The sequence below is a fragment of the Mustelus asterias genome, chromosome 19 (genome assembly GCF_964213995.1).
Source record: "Mustelus asterias chromosome 19, sMusAst1.hap1.1, whole genome shotgun sequence".
NCBI lineage: Eukaryota > Metazoa > Chordata > Chondrichthyes > Carcharhiniformes > Triakidae > Mustelus > Mustelus asterias.
The window spans coordinates 60,450,657-60,475,908 of record NC_135819.1 but is presented as its reverse complement, the minus strand read 5'-3'; the positions used below and the strand labels follow the sequence as shown (position 1 = coordinate 60,475,908).

General features: G+C 44.7%; 1 protein-coding gene across 1 annotated transcript in view; it reads right to left on the bottom strand.

Annotated features, from left to right (window-relative positions):
- Positions 1-3,574: 3,574 nt before the first annotated feature.
- Positions 3,575-25,252, bottom strand: part of lhfpl3 (LHFPL tetraspan subfamily member 3) — a 277,200-nt gene continuing 255,522 nt past the window's right edge. Inside the window, exons 3-4 of the mRNA XM_078235654.1 lie at positions 5,320-5,346; positions 3,575-3,722 (exon numbers count right to left, since the gene is read on the bottom strand). Of these exons, the coding sequence (XP_078091780.1) occupies positions 5,330-5,346 (17 nt within the window). The 3' untranslated portion in view covers positions 3,575-3,722; positions 5,320-5,329. The remainder of the gene's footprint in view (positions 3,723-5,319; positions 5,347-25,252) is intronic.

Below are 25,252 nucleotides of genomic sequence, written 5' to 3'. Positions count from 1 at the left end.
TAAATTCCCTTCCTACCTAAGTCGCTGATACCAATGTGGACCACAACCTCTGGCTGTTTCCCCCCCCGACTCCCAACAGAATGCTCTGCAGCCACTCCGTGATATGCTTGATCCTGGCACCAGTGAGACAACATACCATCCTGGAGCCACATCTGAGGCCTCAGAAACGCCTGTTTGTTCCCCTAATTAATCCCCTATCACTATTGCTCTTCCCTTCTTCCTCCTTCCTGCACTGCTGAGCTGCTTTGACTGCACTCTGAGGAACCAGTGCTCTCACCAGCTTCCAAAATAGATTTCCGGGCAGGATCCTGGGGACACCTGCACTACCTGCCTAGTGGTCACCCATTTCCTCTCTGCCTCCAGGCCCTTAAGCTGCATTGCAAAATTCTCTCTCAACATAGCTCTAAGCCTCACTAATGTGTCATGGTTACTCCAGGTGTTGCTTAAGCTTGGAAACCCCAAATCTCGAAGTTTCTACCGCTGGCAGCACTTCCTGCATGTAGGATCGTGTAGGTCACCAGTAGTGTCTGTGACTTTGTATTTATTACAGGACAAGCATTCCACTTGATACAGTGGCCCTGCCATGTCTTGTCTTTACTTATATTCTATTTTGGATTACCTTGCCATGTAGGCCCTAACTTTTCCTAGTTCCAAATGTTAGTTTTTCACACACTGTCCCTTACACTGAGCACTTAGTGGCCAATCCACTAACCAGTTTCCTGTGATGTCACATTTGTCTTTTTTCCAACAATTCATTATTTAATTACAAATTACTTTAATTCATTGTGCTCTGAACCCCCAACAGTGATATTCTGGATAATTATGTATCATGTCCCATATCAAGTATGTTTAATGGATGTTGGCTACTGTGTTTCTATACAGTCAATATATACTACATTGCTGAGATTTTCTGCATTGGCAAACATCTGATAAAGAACTTTTGAGAAGGAGAATTATTGTTTATTATCATACTGTCATTACCAATCTTGACTGAGGGGTAGCAAGCATTAAACATTCACACCCTTCACCACATATACAGTGGCAGCAATGTGTACCATCTACATGATTCACAGCAGCAATTCACCAACCCCCCCCCCCGCCCTTTAGCAGCATTCCAAAACCTGCAAGGGCAGCAGATGCATGGGAACATCACCACCTTCCAATTGTCACACACCATATCACCGTTCCATCAAGTTCTGGGTCAAAATCCTGGAATTCCCTAACAGCATGGTGGATGCAGCAGTTCAAAAAAGAAACTCACCGCCAAGGGCAATTAGGAATGGGCAATAAATGGCCTAGTCATCTCATGAATGCCCATATCCCATGAATGAATATATTAGAAAAAAATCTACACTGACTTAGAGGCTTTCCAGGAGCTTGAACACAATTGGGTTAAACATCAAATCCTTTTTTCCATCTCTAGCAGATCCAAAAGATCTTTTGCAATAATTTGAAGGGAGGCATCCTTGTCAGCATTTATCCTCTTCAGCTTTCAAAAATTCCTCTATCTTGCTGTTGTTTATAGGATTTTGATACATGTCTGTGATATTTATTGACATAACAGTACTTCCTTAGCTGTGAAGCACTTTGGGATGCTCAGGTCATTAAAAGTTCTATATAAATGCAAGGAGCTGATTTTTGTTGTACACTAGGTGCTAAAAGCCTCAAATGGGTTCTTAATCTGAAACACCAGTCTAACCTGTGTTTAGTACAATGGTGTCTTGTTAAAGGACTTGCACTAGGGACCGCCACCTAGAGAACTGTTAAACAGGTGATTGCCAATTAAGTTACCTACCACTGCTCATTAAGATTGCACTTATCTTAATGTCCTCGCAAAGGATTTTGGAGCACAACTTAAAGTATCACCTTTTATTTAAAATAAAGACATCCTGACTGTACTAATATCTACACTAACAACCAATTTAAAAATCAGTTGCACTTCTAAGGTTTACGCTTGCTAGAAGTGACATGTTCATACACAAACCGATTATCTGCAAACAAAGACAGTATGATGAAGCCTGTTGTTTTTTAAATTACCAGGGAGCTTGCAGAACCTATAGTTCCCTGTTGCTTTCTCCATGGCAAAGACTCTGATAATCAGTTGACTTGTCAATCACTCACCACCCTTTTCTCCTGTACTAGAAATTGAGATTGTTTATAATTTGGCATTCTTGTTTGTCCTGATGAAAAGCTTTGGCAACTTGTCTCTCTTTTCAGTAATATTCAAGTTCTGTACTACCAAACAACTGTCTATATTATAGTTTGCTTGCTGGTAGAGATTTGAACAGAACTTCTGAAACACAATTCTGGGATGCTTTCTTACGATTTCACCAACACTCTTAGTTACTCTGGAAATTCTTTGAGGATTGTACTTAAAGCATTAAGTGTTGTGCTACTCTATTAGACACCTTAATATCACCAGAAGAAACCACTGGAGTACGGCCAGATAGTGCAGCATCAGCTGTTGCAGGAAGGTGAGATGAATACCTCACCCACTCCTGCTCTGAAACTTCCACCAGAATCTCTAAGATTATTTACAAGAATGTGAGCATCTGTTCCTCTAGTTCCTGAGCCATCCTGAAATGTGCTGCTGTGTCAGCCAGCACAATCCATAACTTTAGTGGAAGTAAAATTTCTCCCACAGTGCAAGGAGCCCACACGTACCACTCCATAAAAATTGCATCTAAACAGAGTTTCAGTGCTAAACCCAGAAGCTTGTGTTTCTCCATGCAAGTTCAAATTATAGCTATTAGGACCAACATTGCATGCTAAAACCAGACATTCAAATGGGCTTATTTTTTTGGCACAGCATCCAGCCTGTTTCTCCCCTCACCGCAATAATCCTCAAGATCTTCTAACTCCAAAATCAAGAAAATCTCGGGTACCAATGTAAAGATGATCTCTGCCTCCAGTGGCAATCATTTTTTTTTGGCCACCTTGCAATGTTCTTTTTTTAATTCACTATCCTTCTCTACTCATTGGCGAAGAACAATATCAGGAACCATCACTGAGAAACTTCCTGTATGCAGTTGCTTTTATCTTGGTCTGCAGCTACAGAATCTGCCCCAGAACGTAAACAGGATGAACTCCCACAGCAGCAAAGCCTCAGGCAGCACTGCACAACTGCTACTTAAAGCAGTTTTACAGTCTACACATTAAAACATAGAGGTACGTATGGAAAATGACAGGCACTTCTGTGAGTGTACAGATTCCACCCTACTCAGCCATGGGAAAGATACCAGTATCCAAAAGTCCACTGACCAAATGTCTCCAAGAGCCTCTATAAGTATCTTAAAATGTTTGGCAAATCTTTTGGGTATGTGAATTATCCTTGTCAAGGAGATGCCAATTAAAAATGGTACATCATAAATTCAGTTAAAAGATTGTGTGCCATGCATTGGCAAATGAGTAAACAAAGAATTGATTTACATAAATCTATCACTACCTTAGGATGTCCCAAAGCACTTTACAACCAACTAAGTTCTATTGAAATGAAATCACCATTGTTGGAAATTTGGCACCAATATGTCCCCAGCAAACAGCAGTATGATAATGACCAGATAATCTGTTTTTGTGATGCTGATTGAGTGAAAAACATTGGCCAGGACACCAGCGACCGCTTCTCTTCAACACTTTTACGTCCACCTCAGAGTGAATGGATCTTCGGTTTCTGATCTGAATCTGAAAGATGGCACCTCTGATAGTGTAGCACTTCCTCGATACTGCAAACATGATGCCAATCATTTGTCATTAGCAGTTTCACTGATAGAACAAATTATTGTTAACAGATATCTTTGTACCCTCTTTGGCCACAGACAAGGTTCCAGAGGATTGGAGAATGGCCAATGTTGTTCCTTTGTTTAAGAAGGGAAACAAAGATAATCCAGGTAATTACAGGCTGGTGAGACGGACATCACTGGTGGGGAAGCTGTTGGAGAAGATTCTGAGAGACAGGAGTTATTCACATTTAGAAGTGAATGGACTAGTGATAGGCAGCATGGTTTTGTGCGGGGAAGGCCATGTCTCACCAATTTGAGTTTTTTGAGGTGACAAGAATGATTGATGAGGGAAAGGCAGTGGATGTTGTCTACATGGACTTTAGTAAGGCATTTGACAAGGTCCTTCATGGCAAGCTGGTAAAAAAGGTAAAGTCTCATGGGATCTGGGGTGTGCCAGTGGAAGGGTATTTTTCAGAATGGAGATCAGTAATTAATGGTGTTCCACAGGGATCAGTGCTGGGAACTCTGTAATATATGTATAAATAATCAGGAGGAAAATGTAGATGGTCTGATTAGTAAGTTTGTGGATGATACAAAAATTGGCAGAGTTGCAGATAGTGACGGATTGTCAATGGATACAAGAGGATACAGATAGATTGCAGACTTGGGCAGAGAAATGGCAGATAGAGTTTAATCCAGACAAATGCAAGATGCTGCATTTTGGAAGATTAAATTCAGGTGCGAATTTTGTAGTAAATTGCACAACCCTTAGGACATACAGAGGGATCTGGGCGTACAAGTTCACAGATCCCGGAAAGTGGCAACACAAGTGGATAAGGTGGTCAAGAAGGCATTCGGTATGTTTGCCTTTATCGGCCGCAGCATCGAGTATAAAAGTTGGCAAGTTATGTTACAGCTGTATAAAACTTTGGTTAGGCCACATTTGAAATATTGTGTGCCGTTCTGGTCGTCACACTACTAGAAGGTTGTAAATGCTTTGGAGAGGGTGCAAAGAAGGTTTACCAGGATGTTGCCTGGCCTGGAGGTTAGATAAACTTGGATTGTTTTCACTGAAAAGAGGGAGGCTGAGAGCGACCTGAGAAGTCTACCAAATTGAGAGGCATAGTCGGAGGCTTTTTCCCAGGGTGGAAGGGTCGACTGCAGAGGGCACAGGTTTAAGATGGCAAGTTTAGGGGACACGTGCGGGCAAAGTTTTTCACACAGGATTGTGGGTGCCTGGAACGCACTGCCAGTGGTGGAGGTAGTGGAAGCAGGCACGTTAGCAACATTCAAGGTATATCTTGATAGACACATGAATGGGAGGCAAACAGAGGGATAGAAACTGTGTATCGGTGCAGGCTTTGTGAGCCAAAGAGCCTGTTCCTGTACTGTTCTTTACTCAGCAAACTGCTGATTTTGCTTGTGCTGTACATAAATAGTGAGAAGACATCTTTGCACTGGCAAGTAATATCTTCCAGATTAACCATCGACATATTATGTTTTGGTGTTGTCGTTAGACTGTTAGCAAACAAAAGGATAACATGCAAAAGGCTATGCCATGCTCCTCCAACATGAAGAATCATACTTATAAGATACATACCTCATCTACGTTAAGCATTTCCATCATCTGTAAAACAAGAAGATATAAAAAGATTAATTATTTTCAAGCCACAATTGTGTTGGCTTTTATTTTGTGTTCATGTTCATTACGCTTACAACTACCCTGCGTGATACATCCGCAAACATTTTGCAGCAGCCTCTACAGGAGATCTTGGATTATGTCAAGATCTTGAACCAATCAGACTGAAGCACACAGCGACTAAACCAGGAAGTGCAAGTTAGAATATTTAATTCAACGTAAAATCATATACAACAAGCAAAATAGAGAGGGAAATAAAGATGGGTTTAAAAAAGAGAGAAAGGAAAAGATCTTAAAAAATCTCCAGCCACAATTAGAATCTGAAGAAATGAGACTTCACACCTCACTTTACCATTATTCCGACTGGAAAATGCTAGCATCGATTAGCAAGCACTTGCGAATTCCAATCTGCTTTTAGGCACTTTCCCGGTTCAGTAACACTAGCCGCTCCCATTAGTTTAATTTTGCAGACTCTTTATCCAAAAGCTGCACTTCCCCTTGCTCTTTGTATCACTTTTTCTAAAAAAAAAGGCTTGATCTCAGCAGCAGCTTTTTGACAGAACTGGCCACTACCGCTCCCCAAACACAAGAGTTCCCTTAGTCTAACTTGGTAATAACCCCTGCAGAGTTTAAATGAATAGGGAATGTCAAATGATGTTTCACTATTCAATGCGAGCTTAAGATAGCCTGTCGGAAATCTATCTCACAATTGCTTGCCCTGTTGTCTTGTGCATTTAATACCTTTAAACCAGCTTTACTTTAAAGGTTCGTTTTAAAGAGAGAGAGAGCCCCTAGATTATTTACTTGGCAAAATGATTAAGGACAAGAATCTTGGGACATGGCAACCGTTGCTATGTAATCACCTTATCAACACAATTGGGGGGAGGGGAGGGGAGAGGGGATCTTCTCAGGATCTCAGAGGCGCATCTTTTCCAGTGCGAGTGAAATTTTACCCACTTGGCATGCGATACCAGGAAGTGCCATGATAAACACATTCAATCTGCCTCAGGATGCAAATTGGCAAACCTGAAATCCTCCGCGCACAAAGGCCTTCCACTTTCCTTCCAACCTCCTGGAGCCTGAGTGCTGACGCTGACTTGGTTGCCGTTGCTTCCAGCCATTGCACCCCTCCCATTTTGTCCAGGCCTGTCTCACACCAGCAGCCCTTCCGCCTCCCTCTCGCACCAGCAGCTCTCACTGCACACATTGGCCAACCCTGCGCTGAGAGGTGCGCTGCTGCATCCACCCCGGTTTGGGCCCCCCGCCAAAAAAAATTCCAACTGTGGAAAATGTTTAAAGTCCAGAAGATTTGTCCCAATATGCGAACAGCAGAGTGACTTGAGAATTCAGTCTAAATCGCTGAAGTCCTATGTAACAACAATGTAAAGAGTAAAAGCTCCAACATAAAAGCACAGCCCTTTTACAAGGTGCTAGCCTCTCTCTCGCCCCACTTAACTCATGAAAATGAAACAGCAAGATGTAACAATCACAAAGGCTGGAATATTACAATATTCAAACATTAACATCAGTCGCTGCCATATGAGAGATCTGACATGTTGGATTTGTTACACACGTGAAGATTCCCAATGTTTTACAGCTGGCTACAGACACAAAAAGGACAACAGTAAGCAGAGAGGTCTCAGTCATACCGGAAATGAATGGGGCTAGTATTTAGCAAAGCATAGTCATGGGTGCACTGTGCAGAAAGCGGTTGTGAAGAATAGTACCACATGGTTCAGGAGTGCTTATCGCAAAAGAAAATTGTCATTCCAGAACAGCAACAATGGGCAAGTGGACACCATTCCGTGAAATGTACTGGTCTAAGGAGTTAATTCCAAAAATTGACTACTTTTGTATGTTTGTGCGTTGTGGTGGTCTCTATTAGACCTGTATTATGTATTACCAAGCTCAACTTGTTACATTGTGAATTACAATAGTTTCTGAATGGGTTGCTCAGTTTACAATCCAGCCAGTCGGTTTAAACCTGGTAGATGCCAGCCTCTGCCATTTTCCTTTGCTCACAAACTGTTGGGAGGTCTAGGAAAGTAATCCAAAGTGACTTGCCCTCTGCTACCCCGCTTTCCATCCCCGCTAAAACAATTCAATTAGTATTTGAATTGTGGACGTGAACCTGCATTTTATTTTCTATTGAATGCATTTAGCCCGAGCACTTTTACATAGAAAGTTCCTGTGTGCAGATTGGCTTACATGACAACGATGACTATATTTTAAAAGTACTTAATCGGCTGTGAATTACTTTGGGACAAAAAATGCTGGAAATACTCAGCAGGTTTTTAATTTCAGATTCCCAGTTTCCACAGTATTTTGCTTTCTTTCTTTCCAATGCCAGTGTTAATGCTCCACACGCGTGTCCTCCCATTCCTATTGCTTTTGTCCAAGGACATACCTATTAATAAACCAGTTTCCCGACCTCAGGTCCGACTTTTCCCTACAACAGTAACTAAACTTTAAAAGTATTTCATTGGCTATAAAGGGCTTTGGGTTGTAGGGTGGTCATGAAAGATGTTATATACAAGTTTTCTGAAGCGCAAAACGGATTTCAATTGAAGTGTAGTTTGAGATAATCGCCATAAGGTGGCAGAGTCTTCCATTTTATAATCGTCCTTTAAAGTAAAAGTCCTGTTAAAAGTACAAGCAATGAGAAAAAGTGAAATGATTTTAGTAACCATGGAATCCAATAATTGTGCAGAGAGAAATTTAAGTAAACTCTAATTTCAGATTCTATTTAACCACAGGAATCTGAATCAGTCATTCATGACCATATTACACATGCAACAAAATAAAGACAACCAGAGTATGGTTTCCATTTTAACATGTTGCCAATGAGGGTCCTCTGTTTAAACAGGAATTACATTGTGATTCTGCTTTTGCCTGTATTAACTGAGCTATAACTTTGAGTCTGAACAGAATCAGAAAATAAATTGGAAAATGCTGCTGGAGGCATACATGAGGCGATGAAAATGAAGTTCAGTTTGGGAAATAATCTGAGTTGATTTCAGAAGTTAAACTAATTGGTGAGAAGATGGTTTGAATTTTAATTTAAACAGGCAAAGATTGTTGCTTCTAACACAAACAACGAAGAATATGATTGGTGAAACCTACATGTGCAGAAATTAGCTGCCACATTTCCCCCCTTTACAACAGCAACCCACAGTGAAGCAACCTTCACAGGGCTGTGAAGCACTTTAGGAGATTGTGTTGTTTATTAATGCTTGTACAAGTATTACAATACTTGTTCTTGAACAAAAACAATAGGAATCGGAGGAAGACCGAGCAGAGTCTAAACACTTGCACTGACCATTTGGACTGTTTTGTACATTCTATGTCCCTGTGATTCTGTGCACCGGTGAAGTTCACTTTACCTGTGATCGAGACCAGTTACTAATTTTAAAAACCTACCTATTAGACAGAAACAGCTAACATGATAAAAGAGGTGGAGAATCATCACATAAATCATCAAGATTCATAGAATTCATAGAACCCTACAGTGCAGAAAGAGGCCATTCGGCCCATCGAGTCTGCACCAACCACACTCCCACCCAGGCCCTACCCCCATATCCCTACATATTTTACCTGCAAGATGCAAGACTTTCAACAGAAGTAAAGGGATAAATTGTATAGCTTTGAAAACCACTGCAATCCTGGAAGAAGAAATATCTTTGTTCACAGAAAAAGCAGGGAGAGTCAAAGAATTCCATGACTCCATTTATATTCAGAAGTTACCCTGTAAATATTAGCCAGTTCTCTTGCTACCGAGCCTGCCCTATTTCATTTGGCAATAGTGGATAACGGCAAATGTGCAAATTTCGCATGTACCCAGTTACCCTGAAGTAGCAAATGCGACACTTAAAGCAACTGTGTATAATGAGATTGTGACTGGGGTTTTCCCAGTTGCCACATGTACATTACTGGCCTGTAGGAGTACACTGAGAAGTCAGCTTACTCACAGTCAAGATTCCTACAAACCTTAATTTTCTTATCTCGCTGCCAATAGTCTTCGGCAAGTTAGAAAAATCATGTCTTTTCCATGTGATGTTAAACTGAGGCTCAGGTGTAAAGAAAATTTCTGCTGGGCTCCTAGTCAATTATTTATCCTACAACGAACGTCACAGTGTACAAACCGGCTGCTACATCTGCCTACACGACAATAACAAGTCAATTTGGTGTGAAATGTTTTCTGCAATCTGAGGATATGAAATCTGCTATAAGTTTGTAAGTGGAGGGAAGTACCGAATGGGGAAACTGCCTCACTGACTGACAGCAGAAGTTATCTATCACTTATGAGTGAACAAATATGGATCATATAAAGGCAACTTACAGTCAGAAAAGCAATTTTGTGTTGGCAGAGTCCACAAGCAGGTCTCGCAGTTATTAATGAGAAGTCTCTCTTTTAAGTACAGAGCTCCCTTTATTCAATATAGGAGTGCAAGCTGTTTCTATTTGTCATTGTAATTCCCAAACATCACATAAATGTAAAAGGAAAACTATAGAAGTCATAGTGAACTTATCATGAAACATCATATCTTGCATCCCATCCAGCTATGCTTCCTGATCTTGAAAAGAGATGTCTTCAGTGAAGACCTTTCAGAGAGATACTTAAACAGGATAGTGAAAATAAACCAGGGCAAAGGACAAAGGGAATACAGGTTCAGGATGATGCAGTTCAGACAAGCATCAGGAAAGACATCTTTGTATAGACGATGATCAACAACTGGAGCCGTGGTTGTGAGGAGGACACTGAATTTATTTAACCGACAGCTTGGTGCTGGAATAGTGAGACAGGAGCTTTTTTTTTACTTAGAGCATGAGATCAAGTGGGATCATAGATTCCCTTCAGTGCAGCCCATCTCTGACAGAGTATCTTACCCAGGCCCACCACCCTGCTCTATCCCTGTAACCCTACACAATTACCATGCCGAATCCATCAAACCTACACATCTTGGGAAACTAAGAGGCAGTTTGTCATGACCAGTTTACCTAATCTGCACATCTTTGGACCACGGGAGGAAACCGGCCGGGAAACCCAGGGCAGACACGGGGAAAACATGCAAGCTCCACACAGACAGTCACCCAAGGCCAGAATCGAACCCGGCTCCCCGGCGCTGTGAGGCAACAGTGCTAACCACGCTGCCACCATGCCTTTCCATGGATTATACGGGCCTCCATTGTTCCAACCTTTCCTGTGATTTTGCACAGATAGTTTTAAGCCTGTACCTTGCCAGAAAAACCTGCTTTTGTGAACTGAATGAGAAATGAAAAAGTAATTTTAGGAAGAATGTGTGCAGATGGAAGCATTTCACAGCTCACACGAACAGAGCTTGAAAACAACAATGAAAACACAAAGTGCTTAAAAAAAAAACCTCCACAGGTCTGGCAGCATCTGTGGAGAGAGAAGAGAGTCCAATACCACCCTTCTTTGGGACGGGATGCTGCCAGACCTGCTGAGGTTTTCCAGCACTTTCTCTTTTTATTTCAGATCTCCAGCATCCACAGTATTTTGCTTTTATTGTAAACAGCAATGTTACAAATTCAGAAAGTACTTTTTTTTTCTTCCCGATTTGCATCTTCAGCAGCAGTGGGATGTAGAATCTACATGAAGTACAATGTAGAGATGGGACAGGAATCATATTTGCTATCTATCTCCCAGGAGTCTCATTTAAAGAAATTATGATATGGTTTAGGGGAGTTAAACAGAATGAACAAACACAATCATTCACATTCTGTGCAGAGGCGGTGCTGTGTTCTTGGTAATAAATCTGTGGTTTTTTTTTAGTTTCCACTGTGGAACAAAACAAAAATTCTGACAATTTTACAAGTGAAGAATATCATCAAATCCGACAAATTAATCGATATCGGAATGCATCATTCAAAATCTGCAGCTTACCTAGTGGGCTGTAATGAGATTTGACGGTCTTGCTGCATTCTGGAGATTCATCAAGGTACCCTGATTACAGATTGCTGATAACTCGCAATGGAAATAAATTGGAAAAGGACCCATTGTACTAGACATAGACACTTGGGCTTCATTCACTTACTTTACAAGGAGAAAATACTGTGACAGCATTAAAGCTTCTTACTGGAAATTTCAGGCTCCAAGACATAAATATCTATGTATAAAATGCAATTGGAATTTGATGTATTAACATAAGAACATAACAAATAGGAGCAGATGTAGGCCATTCGACTCCTCAAGCCTGCTCTGTGATTCAATAAGGTCCTGGCTGATCTGATTATGGCCTTCACTCCATTTTCCGGCCTGTACACCTTAATCCTCCACTCATTTGCCAATCAAAATCTGCCTAATTCAGTCTTGAATTTTAGCTTCAAATATATTCAGAGACCCAGCTGTCAATGCTCTCTGTGGAAGGGTTTCCCAAACCTAAAGAACCCTCTGGGAAAAGAAATTCCTCCTCATCTGCATCTTAAATGTGAGATCTCTCATTTTTAAACTGTGTCCTCTTGTTCTAGATTTTTAAAAATACTTTGCCAATTCAATCAAATCAAGTCCAATTCAGAGTCTCAACAAGTTGAGACATTTCCAATCCAAGCTGACAAGAGAGGGTATGCGACCCTTTACCCTGTCGTGGGCCTGATCTACATGAGCCAAGCTGATGGGAGTAGGCAGGGGTTTCTTCCTCCAAGGCTTGATCTTATTTGCATCTTAGCCAAAAGGCCGAGATGCCGCTTTTAAAAATAGCTTCATATGAAAATGAAGCTTAAATGCAACCCAATGACCTCAACCAATTGCAGCATCCGCATAACTACACTTGATCTTAGCCAAAAGGCCGAGATTTTTAAAAATACTTTTCCAATTCAATCAAATCAAGTCCAATTGTATGCGACCCTTTACCCTGTCTTGGGCCTGATCTACATGAGCCAAGCTGATTGGAGTAGGCAGACGTCTCCACCCCCAAGGCTTGATCTCATTTGCATCTTAGCCAAAAGGCCGAGATTTGCCCAGAAGGGGGAGCATCCTCTCAACCTCTACCCTCTCAAGCCCCCTCCCCCAGAATCTTCGATGTTTCAAAAAGATGACACCTCATTCCAGTGAGTATAGGCTCAACCTGCTCAACCTCATGACAATCCCAGGAATCAGCCTGGTGAACCTTCCCTAAACTCCTTCCAATGCAAGTATATCCCTTAAATTAGGAAACTAAAACAGCACAAAATACAATAGGTGTGTTCTCACCAGTGTGCTGTATAGCTGTAGTAAGAATTCCCTACTTTTATACTCCACACCTCCTCTTGCAAAACAGGCCAACATTCAGCCTGCTGCAAGCTCCAGTGAAGGCTGGCGTAAACTGAAGGAGCAGCATCTCATCCTCCAGTGGGGCACATTGCAGCCCTCGGGACTTTAGATTATGACCTTTCTCCTCCATCTTAAGCCCCCCCTTTCTTCTCTCTATTTAAAATATTCCATACATGTATTGATTCAATGCAAACCCCCTCTCCCTCTCACACCAGGTCATCTGTTGTTTGTTCTTAAAGTTGCTGCTTTTTGTTGCAGGTTCTTTTGTCCAAACACATTCTCCCTCCTTTCAGTTCTGACAAAGGGTCAATGACTCAAAACATTAACTTTCTCTCCTGATAAATACTTTCAGACCTGCTGAGCTTTTCCAGTGTCACAGAATCCCTACAGTGCAGAAAAAGGCCATTTGGCCCATCAAGTCTGCACCAACTCTCCGACAGAGCATCTTATCCAGGCCCTATCCCTGTCACCCTACAAATGTACTCCGCTAATCCCCCTAACCCACACATCTTTGGACACGATGGGGCAATTTAGCATGGCCAATCCACCTAATCTTTGGGACTATGGGAGGAAACTGGAGCACCCGGAGGAAACCCACGCAGATACGGGGAGAACGTGCAAACTCCACACAGTCACCCAAGGCTGGAATCTAACCCGGGTCCCTGGTGCTGTGAGGCTGCAGTGTTCGTCACTGTGTCACCATGCCGCCCCTACTCTATTCTTGTTTCATTTTGCCTTAATTACTCACTGTACCTGCATGTTCACTTCTTGTGATTAATGTGCAAGGACAGCCAGATCCCTCTGTACTGCAGCATTCTGCAGTTCCTCTCTAAATAATATTCTGTTTTTCTATTCTTCCTGCCAAAGCAGACAAGCTCACATTTTCTCACATTATACTCCATCTGCCGAATTGTTTGCCTTTAAACTATCCATAGGCTTTGTATCCTCCTCACAATTTGCTTTCCTACCTATCTTTATATCACAGAAAATTTGGCTACAATACAGTCGGTCCCCTCATCCAGGTCATTAATGTAGATCATATAGGTAAGGCCCAGCACTAATCCCTGTGGGATTCCACTAGTTGCCATCCTGAAAATGACCCACTTATCCCAATTCTGTTTCCTTTTAGTAAGCCAGTCCTCTATCCATGCCGTATGGTTTTTATCTTGTGTGGTAACCTTTTATATGGCACGTTATCAAATGCCTTTTGGTAATCCAAATGCACTAACTCTATTGATCCTCCTTTATCCACCCTGCTTGTTATTTCATCAATGGATTCTAATAAATTTGTCAAACATGATTTCTCTATCACAAAACCATGTTGACTGCCTAATAGTATTATAAGTTTCTAAATGTCCTACTACTCCCTCTGGATTCCAGCATTTTCCCCAATGACAGACGTTAGGCTAATTGGTCCATGGGTTATTGCTTTCTGTCTCCCTCCTTTCGTGAACAGAAGTGTTGGCCGGAATTCTCCCAAAAAAATTCTAAGTGTCGAATTTATGTGAAAACTGGAGTAATTCACACTGTTTTTCTCAGTGGGAGTTTAGAGAAGAATCTCCCACACTCTGTGCACTGCAGAGGTCACCAGCCTGTATATCATAAAAAATCAGTGGGCGAGGCCTATTCCCGCTGGAGAGGCCGGCAGCATAGCGCTGAGCGGGCCATTGCGCATGCACTTAACTGTCAGCGCCGAGATCGGCACATGCACAGTGGCCCCGCACTGCTGGCCTCCCGAGTGCTGGCCAGTCCTGCGACCCCCGCATCGCCAGCCCTCTGTTCCCCCACGGTTTGATTGCTGCCCCCCTGGCCATTCCCAGGCCAGCGCACCCCCCCTCCCCCCCCCCCCCCCCAGCCCGCTCCAATCTCAAGCCACCCCTGCCCCGATTCCTCACCCCGGCAGTCCTGACCCCCCCCACACCTCCTAGCCTGCCCCGATCGCTGGCCACCCTCCTTCCCCCATCGATCCTGTCTGCAGAGTGGCAACGGGGCCCCCCACCCCCACCGATTGGCTGACCAGGCCCTGCCTCCCGAGGCCCTGTCCCCTTGACACTGCCCATGCCCGTTGGGCAGTGCCAAGGTGCCTCCTTGGGCATTGCCAGGGGGCACAGGCAGCACTGCCAAGGTGCCAATGCCCAGGGGATACCCTCCCCGCACCTGACCCTCTGGGGAGCCCTGGTGGCTATTCACATTGTCCTACACCAAATTCCCTGTATGACCTGTGACACATGAATAAGAACATAAGAACATAAGAAATAGGAGCAGGAGTAGGCCATCTGGCCCTTCGAGCCTGCCCCGCCATTCAACAAGATCATGGCTGATCTGAAGCGAATCAGTTCCACTTACCCGCCTGCTCCCCATAACCCCTAATTCCCTTATCGATCAGAAAACTATCTACCCGTGATTTAAACATATTCAACGAAGAAGCCTCCACCACTTCAATGGGCAGAGAATTCCAGAGATTCACTACCCTCTGAGAGAAGAAGTTCCCCCTCAACTCTGTTCTGAACCGGCCCCCCCTTATTTTGAGGCTGTGCCCTCTAGTTCTGGTTTCCCTTCTAAGTGGAAAGAATCTCTCCACCTCTACCCTATCCAGCCCCTTCATTATCTTATATGTCTCTATAAGATCACCCCTCATCCTTCTAAACTCCAACGAGTACAGACCCAATCTGTTTAATTGCGTCTCCACGTGGAGGCCAGGTGATACTCTGCAGGGAGAAAGGGAAAATCAGAGAGAGAGTTACCCCTTGATGGCTAGGCTGCATCTCCTAGTGGCTGGCAGGGAGCTGGGAGCAAATCATCCCACTATCTTCTTGTGGTCTGGGGAGATCTGAGAAAGAGGAAAGAAATAAAAATCCTCAAATGCTGAGAACTGATAACATAAAAATTCCTGTGCTTTAGATCTGTGTATGGAAAATCTTGTGACAATTGACAGAAGTAAAAGCACCACAATATGAAATAAACTTGGGTAACTTATAGAATCATAGAATCCTACAGCGCAGGAGGTGGCCATTCAGCCCATCGAGCTGCACTGACCACAATCCCACCCAGACCCCATCCCTATAATCCCATGCATTTACCCCAGCTAATCCCCTGACACTAAGGGGCAATTTTAGCATGGCCAAGCCACCTAACCCGCACATCTTTGGAGTGTGGGAGGAAACCGGAGCATCCGGAGGAAACCCATGCAGACACGTGAAGAATGTGCAAACTCCATACAGACAGTGACCCAAGTCGGGAATCAAACCCGGGTCCCTGGCGCTGTGAGGCAGCAGTGCTAGCCACTGTGACATCGTGTCGCCCAACCTCCCCACATACTGTTGCGGGTCTAAGAAAAATACAGAAAATGTTTGAGGCATATTTTTCAGAAGAAAACAGGTATGAAATATTTAAAGAATTAATTTATCTGGAAGATCTAGTCCGGTATAAGGAGCACATTAAAAGCATTACGAGAGCAGAAATCTAATGTACCAGCCCCTGTAACCACAAGATGGATATGAGACACAGATCAATACTCATATCTTTTAACTGTTTTGCTACAAGCAAAAAGAACATTAGTATTGAACAGCTGCAGCTTTGATTGATCATATTGAATAGTGGAGTAGGCTCGACAGGCCTTGTAATCTACTCCTGTTTCTTATACAGCGCTTCAAGACTCAGTGCTGCGCAATTTCCTGTCAGAGCAGACGCTTATACACCAGCAGATGGCTGCAAAGATCAGTTTGTCCAGAGTGAAAACGCAAGCTCCATTATAAATGTGGAGAAAGATGAGGTTCAGTGACTACAAAAGCAGCATAGTTGCAGCAGCAAGAGGGTTTACTTTATGAGCAGATAATCCGGAAGGTGAGCCTGCAGGATTGAGGCCAAGGTGAAAGGGATTACTGATTTAAATTTCATTACAGCTGCACTGCAGTTACGTGCTCGGGAACAATGTGAAAATCTTAAAGCTGCACAGCCACAATAGCTGGGATAACTAAGTGTTATTTTCATCCCGCTATCCCATGCAAATCATATGCTGATCCATTTTGATTTGTGTTATTGTGTAATACTGCTGTATAATGCATGATTTTTTCTTTGTTCCCAGGAGCACTGAGGTCAACTGTAATTCCTCTGACAGCTGCAATTGCTTCAGGTAACTTCTGCACACATTCTGTGATTCTCCCATCCCGCTGCATTAATTTTTACAATTAAAAAATTAACGCAGTGGGCTGGGAGAATCTCACGGCGGGCGATGTGTGGGATCCGTGCATGCGTTCCCGCCCGAGTAGCGTCTCCCAGCGCTGGATTTCCAGCAGCATCTGCTCCACGCCGGAAATCTTTTCAGGAAATAATTTTTAAGTATTATTTTAGATGTAATTTAAATACAATTAGCAGACCGAGATGAAGTGTCCAGGCCGCTAACCTCTTCCGCCCGCCCCCCCCCCCCCCCCCCCCCCTCCCCCCCACCACCCCCCTGCCGGCCAGGTGTATTTCACTCCAGTGGGGTTTACAGTCGCTCTCCACTTTCAGTGAACTAGTGGCCTGACCCTGCTAGAGTGAAGGGAGGGGGGGGCAATAGGGGTTCCCCCCAGAGGGTCGGGTGCCGGGGGTGCCCCCTGGGCATTGGCATCCTGGCAGTGCCAGCCTGTGCCCCTTGACACTGCCCAAGGAGCAAAGTGCCAATGGCCAGGGGGCACCTTGGCACTGCCCATTGAGCATGGGGCAGTGCCGAGAAGGCGGGGCATTTGGGAGCGGGGCCACATTCTCATTGTGCAGACAGGAACGGTGGGGGAAGGAGAGAGGCCAGGATTTGGGGGGAAGGGAGGGGAACATTGGATATCCGGGCTGGTCGGGTCTGGGCCCGGGGATGGTCAGGGGCCAGTGATCGAGCCGTGGGGGAGCGGAGAGCTGGCGTTGACAGGGTCGCGGGGCTGGCCAGTGATCGAGCTAGCCAACAATCGGGAGGCCATCAGTGCAGCCCCACTGCGCATGCATTGATCTCGGCACTGACAGATCAGTGCATGCGCAGTGGCCCGCTCAGCACTATGTTGCTGGCCTCTACAGTGGGGATTGGCCCCGCCCCGTAGTTTTTAATGATATTCATGCTGGTGGCCTCTGCAGTGCACAGAGTGTGGGAGATTCTTCTCTGAACTCCCACTGAAAAAAACAGCATGATTCTTTTCCAGTTTTCACGCGAATTCGACACATCAAATTTGTTTGGGAGAATTCTGGCCATTGAGATTGATGCTAGGACATTGAGTTTGTCTGGCTCAGTTCATCATTAACTGCTCAATCATGGATGCAGCAACTTCTTATTTTCTTAGGTAGAGGTAAGAATTAATCCTTGGTGTAGATCTTAACCAAAGATCATGGCCAGAATCTTATCACCGTTCATGCCGATGGGATTTTCCCATCCCGCTGCAGTGAACGATGATTTGGCTGGCTGCCAAATTCTCCGACCTCACTATAGTGGGAGCGTGGTGTGAATGGCCGGTAAGATTGCTTATTGGGTAGAAATCAATGACAAGGCCATCATTTATTACTCATCCCTAATATGCCTTTGAGAAGATGATGGTGTGCTGCTTGCCTTGAACTGCTGCTGTCCCTGTGGTGTAGGTACACCCACAGTGCCTCTGGGGAGGGAGTTCCAGGACTTTGAGCCAGTGACAGTGAAGGAACAGTGGTATATTTCCTCGTCAGGATGTGTGGGACTTAGCAAGGGAACCCGCAGGTGGTCGTAGAGGTTGTGGATTTGGAATGTGTGGTTGTAGGAGGCTTGGTGAGTTTCTGCAGAGCAGTTTGTAGATGGTACTCACGGCTGCCGCTGCATGCCAGTGTTGGAGGGAATATTTTTTTAAGATGGTGGGTGGGGTGCCAATCAAACGTGTTGCTTTGTCTTGGATGCTCGAACACCTCAAATGGCTCTGCACTCACCCAGGCAAGTAGATAGTATTCCATCACACTCCGATCTTGTAGCTTATAGATGGTGGAAAGGCTTTGGGGAACCAGGAGGAGAGTTACTCACCACAGAATTCCCAGTCTCTGACAAGTAGCTGTATTCATGTAGCCAGTACTGTTAAGTTTCTGGTCAATGGTAACACCAGAATGTTGTTGTTAGGAATTAACTAATGGTAATGCTGTTGAATACCAAGAGGAGATGGTTAGATTCTCTCTTGTTGGAGCTGGCGACTGCCTGACACTTGTATGACGCACCTTGCCACCTTTCAGCTTAAACTTGAATACTATTCTATTCTTGCTGCACAAAAATTCCCTCTTAGAATCATAGAAACCCTACAGTGCAGAAGGAGGCCATTCGGCCCATCGAGTCTGCACCGACCACAATCCCACCCAGGACCTACCCCCACATATTTACCTGTTAAACCCTCTAACCTACGCATCTCAGGACTCTAAGGGGCAATTTTTATCCTGGCCAATCAACCTAACCCACACATCTTTGGACTGTGGGAGGAAACCGGAGCACCCGGAGGAAACCCACGCAGACACGAGGAGAATGTGCAAACTCCACACAGACAGTGACCCGAGCCGGGAATCGAACCCGGGACCCTGGAGCTGTGAAGCAGCAGTGCTAACCACTGTGCTACCGTGCCGCCCCTCTTGTGATCTTGGAATGGATGGAAGGTTATTAATGCAGTTGAAAGTGGCTACAACAGTGCCCTGAGGAATCCTTGCAATGATGTCCTGGCTTTGAGATGATTGGCTGCCAGCAAGTACAACAAACTTGCTTTGTGCTAGGTATGATGCCATCAATGGAGAGTTCTCCCTATGATTCCCATTGACTTTAAATATCTGTTAACCAAATTACACAATGGAGTCATACGAGGGCCGGGATTCTCCCAAAAAATTCTAAGTCCCCAATTTGCGGGAAAATGGGAATGACTCCCGCTGATTTTTTCAGCGTGCAAGCAAATCTCCAACACTCTGTGCATCACAGAGTGCACTAACAGGATTCACTCTGAAAATCTGGGGCCGGGGTCTATTCCCGCCTGAGAGGCCAGCAGCATAGCACTGAGTGGGCTCCTGCGCATACGCAATCTGTCAGCTTGGTGATCAGCGCTTGCACAGTGGCCCCCACATTGCCGGCCTCCAGCCCCCCACCCACCGATTGCTGGCCTTGCAGAGCACCCCCACCCACCGATCGCTGGCCTTGCAGAGCACCCCCACCCACCGATCGCGGGCCTCCTGGACCTCCCTTAGTTCCTTAGTATTTGAGAGTTGTTTTGTAATCTCTTCCATGTGTGAAGACAGGCACAAAAACTACTTGTCAACTTTCTCTGCCTTTTGTGCTGACAATTCTTTGTGATACAGTGGGCCGCACTTCTCCTGTCCATTGCTGGGACAGGTAAACACATACTTTGTGACCAGGAACCCTAGCTGAAACAAATCATTTCACCTTCTCATGTATCGGTTTCACTATGCATCAAAGAGGAAATTAGTTTATTCAATATTTGCATTTTTAAGATGAGAAGACTAATACCTTTTTTCTAATTGAGTGGCTGACCAGAATATTTCGACATAGAATAAATATCTTTTACCACAAACTTGTGGCATGAAGCGTGTTCAATTCGGAGCTGCAGACAGAAATGATGGGGGCGATTCTCCCAGCCCGCTGCGCTGTTCATGTAGCAATCAGGGGGCTGGGAGAATCAGTGATTGGAGGGCTGCACGGCTGGCCAGCAATCAGGAGGCTGGCATTGGAGGGCCGCTGCGCCGATCCCTGCGCTGACAGATTGGTACATGCACAGTGGCCCGCTCAGCACTACACTGCCAGCCTCTCGGGCAGGAATAGGCCCTGCCCCCTACTTTCCAGAGTGAATCCCACTGAGGCACTCTGCAGCGCTCAGAGTTTCGGAGATTCCCTCTGGTATGTACACTTTAAAAAAACTGGCGGGAGTTACTCCCATTTTCCCGCACTTTGGGGACTTAGAATTGTTTTGGTAGAATCCCAGTGGACATGTCAGGGAAGCACATGGCAAGCAGACAGCAGTCGACTTCTATGAGGCCACTGAGAAATTTCAGTGGAAAATGTAAAATCAAGCAGCCAGTTTGATTCCACAGTTGGTTGTAACCAGCATTCTCACCAATTCCTCATCTTGACTATCTGCACTTTGTTTAAAAGGTCAAATCTTCAATCAAACTCATTAATAAGAATTAATATAGGTGCGACTACTGATTCCAGCATTTTTAGAGGACACCATCTAATGGCTTCATCCTTAATTAATTTAAGTTTGCACTTTGGACGCAGTGTGAAATTAAATGATGACATAATCCAGTTAAACGTAGAAAAACACTTTACAGGAAAATGTACAAATTATACAAATATATACTTTCAAATGGTCATTCTGAAAAGCTAGTTGGTTCCAAAGATCATCAACCCATATACGGTCATCTTGAGCAGATTTCAATACGCACTTATTCAAACGAGCATTAAATAAAATGAAAGCTGTTAACAGTGTTAGGAACACATCCATCTGTTATGGAAATGTGTCGGATTGTGCATTCAGTTTATTGAAGAATTTGAAATATATCTAGACTGTCTGCACAGACAGAAGATCAATATCTTCCTCTATGTTTACATCACAGAGCTGCCACTCTTCACAACCGTGATGGCAATGTTGTACAGTAAACAAGATGCATTTTCCTGCTCCACTGCCCCCAATGGCAATTTGAAGAGACAAAGGCCATCAAATCTTGATTTTGGCTGCTGATGGGTCGAACTACTCAACCTATCCATACGGGTTGACAATATGACCAATCTTAATTTACATCAGAAAAAATGCAGAGACAGGTAAAACTAATGTGCTGTAAAGATTACAGATTCATAAAGTGAGCTCATCATTATCCCCGTTTAAGTTGAGTTTGAATAGACAGAGAAATTTAACCCAAGTGTTCTTTCTGGTATCCTCATTAATATTTGCCCTTTTAAACACGTAACTTGCTCCATGGTTTAGTAATTTAATTACAAAATACATCAAAATATGTTGCCATAAATTATAAACTGATTATAAGATGGTAAAGAGACTCTTTCCATCAACCCAAAATTTGTAAGTTTGCTAAGTTGTGACTTTTTAAAAAGATTCTTTCATTGCATGTGGGTGCCGCTAGCTGGGGCAGGAATTATTGCTCACCCTTTCTTCGCCGCCTTCTCTGAGTCAAAGATGACTCACTTCCATGTTAAAAATGAGCTCTCAGGTGTCAAATGCAAGACCTACTGTCTCTGCCACACATGGGGCAGACTGTGGTTGGAGTGGATGGGTAGGTGGGTGGGTGGGGTGCCCAGGTTGCCACGTGCTCCTTTCGCTGTCAAAGCTTGGCTTCAGCTTTCTCTCAGCAATGAAACGTGAGGTCAGCTCTTTCCTGGATGCTTTTCCTCCACTTTGGGTGGTCTTTGGGCCAGGGATTCCCAGAGTATCGGTGGGGATGTTGCATTTTTCCAAGGAGGCTTTGAGGGTTTCCCTGAAGTGTTTCCTCTGCCCTCCTAGGGCTTGCCTGCCATGTTAGAGCTCCAAGCAGCGGACTTGTTTCGGGAGTCTCGTGTCAGGCATGTAGACAATGTGGCCCACCGAGCAGAGCTGATCAAGCAAAGTCAATGCTTCGATACTGGGGATGTCGGCCTGAATGAGAATACTGACATTGATGTGCCTATCCTGCCAATGGATTTGCAGGATTTTGTGGAGGCAGCATTGAGGATTTTGAAGTGCCTGCTGTACGTAGTCCACATCTCTGAGCCATAGGAGAGCAGATATCACTACTGCTCCTTAGCCCATGAGCTTGGTGCCAGGTCTGAGGTCCTGGTCTTCAAACACACTCTTCCTCAGGTGACCCAAGGCTGTGCTGGCACATTGAAGGCAGTGCTGACCCTCGATGTCGATGTCTGCCCTTGTTGTCAGCAGACTCCCAAGGTATGGAAAGTGGTCCATGTTGTCCAAGGCCTCACCATGGATTTGGATAACCGGGGGCAGGGGACAGTGTGATGGGGACAGGTTGGTAGAGGACCTTTGTCTTATGAATGTTTAGTATAAAGTCCATGGTCTCGTATGCCTTGGTGAAGGTGTTGACAATGGCTTGGAGCTCTGCCTCCAAGTGTGCGCAGCTGCAAGAATTATTTGCACATTGTAGGTCAGTGACAGAGGATGGGGTGACCTTGGATCTGACCTGCAGGTTGCGGAGGTTGAACAGATTCCCATTTGTTCTGTACTTTAGCTTGCTGAGGGAGAGATGGAGCATGCAGCAAGAAAGATTGAGAAGAGTGTTGGTGTGATGACACAGCTTTGCTGACCCCGGTCCATATACCAGAATTGGATCGGTGGTGAATCCGTTGGTCAGGACCATGGCTTGCAAGTTATGTGGAGCAGATGGAGGATGGTAACAAACCTTTGGGGGCAGTCTAACTGGAGGAGGACACTCCATAATCTTGCAAGAGTTCTCTTTAATCACCTTCTCCCTGGGGCTGAATAACTCCTCCCAGGGTCCAAATGCAGATTCCACCCACTGAGGGGTACAATAGACATGATCTTTACCGCATGGCAAATACAAGAAAAATGCAGGGAACAATGGCAACCCTTGTGCATGGCCTTCTTTGACCTCACAAAGGCCTTAGACATTGTCAACCGCAAGAGATTTTTAAACATTCATTCATGGGATGTGGGCATTGCTGACTGGGCCAGCATATTACCCTTGAACTGAGTGGCTTACGAGGCCATTTCAGAGGGCAGTTAAGAATCAATCATGTTGCTGTGGCTCTGGAGTCACATGTAGGCCAGACCTGGTGATGATGGCTGATTTCCTTCCCTAAAGAACATTAGTGAACCAGATGGGTCTTTACAACAATCAACAATGGTTTCCAGGGCATCATTAGACTTTTCATTCCAGATTTTAATTGAATTCAAATTTCACCATCTGCTATAATGGGATTTGAACCCAGGTCGCCAGAGCATTATCCTGGGTCTTGCAATTATTAATCCACTTACAATGTCACTACACCATTGCAACCCTACTCTTGTGATAACCTTCCCTGTAGCTGGGTTCTTGGGCCATAGGTGGTTTTGACTATGGTAGAGAAACCTTGCCTGTCATGACTTGGTTGGCTAACTGCTGGATCTCCTGCGCTTTTTCCATCCACCATCTGTTCTTCAGGGTGTGGGATTTTGCTGGAACTCAGCCATCAGCTATCTGAAGTGCTGCTTTCTTGCTCGAGTTGGACTGCTGTTTCAGGTTCAGAAAAGCCTTGTGCGCTTGTGGCTTATCAGCTCCTGGGTCTCCTGGTCATTTTTATTCAACCAGTCTTGATGTCTCCTGGTTGAATAAGCGTTTCTACATAAGTGCTAACTATGGAGGCCTTGAGGGCATACAACGTGCTGCATTCTGGGGATCTCTGGGTGACCAGGAGTTGTGAGGTTGGAGTGAGGCGCTGGCTGAATAGTGCTGTCTTATCAGGTTCTTTGAGTGCCTCAGCATTGATTTTCCTGCCAAATTGTTTCTGTTGCTGCTTTGGGATTACACTGATGTTGATCACAGAGTGGATTAGACAGTGGACCATCCAGCAGTCATCAGCTCCTGTCATGGCATGGGTGATACGCATGTCTTTCTGGTCCCTTGGTCGGACAATGATGTAGTTGAGCAGATACCAGTGTTCGGAGGGAGGGTGTTGCCCTGAAGCCTGGTATTTGCATCTCCAACAGAAAAAGGCGCTGGTCATGACAAGGCTATGTTCTAGGCATTTTGTCAGAAACAGGGTACCATTGATGTTGGATCTCCCAAACCCCTCTCTGTCAATTTTACCTCCCCAGAGGTCTGTGTCCTTTCCAACTCTGGCATTGAAATCGCCAAGGAGGATCGGCTTGTCGCCCATTGAGACTTGGGCTAAGGATCATTTGAGGCAGGAGTACAATACCTCTTTGGACTGGTCTTTAGCTTCCAGTGTTGGGGCGTTTATGCTGAGGACTATAGTGCACTGGTTCTGGGCTAGGGTGAGCTGAGGGGTCATGAGGCATTCATTTATCCTGCAAGGGGAGTCTCTGAGACGGCCAACTAATTTATTTTTAATGGTGAAGCCAAACCCGTGGAGGTGGCCATCTTCTTCTGGTTTACCTTTCCAGAAGATGTAACCGCCACCTGGTTCCTTGAGCTGCCCTTCCCCTGCTCACCAGGTCTCGCTTAGAGTGGCAATGTCAATATCAAGAAGACTGAGCACCCAGGCAACCAAAGCAGTACATGGCTCTGGTCTGTCGCTGTTAGGGTTGTCCATGAGGGTCCTGACATTCAAGGTCCCAAGCTCCATATTAAGGAGTGGAAGATGCCCATGTGTGAGTTATTTTAAAGTGGGGTGGCCATTGTACTCCAGCTACCATACGGGCTTGACAGAGTAAGCCTTGGTCAGGTGGCAAGGGGGTCCAAGATGACTGGAGACCAGGCTCTGCTACCTTCATCCCAAATTGCCCTTGAGAAGGTGGTGCTAAATCTCTGTCTTGAACCACTGCAGGCCATGTGGTGTAGGTAACCCACAGTGCTGTTAGGATTTCTTCAAAGTTGCTTTATAACCTCAAAGCCCAAACATGTATTCTTATTTTTTAAGATCCAGGCTGGTTTTGAAAACCTGCATCACCACGGCTGGTGTTACTTTGTGAC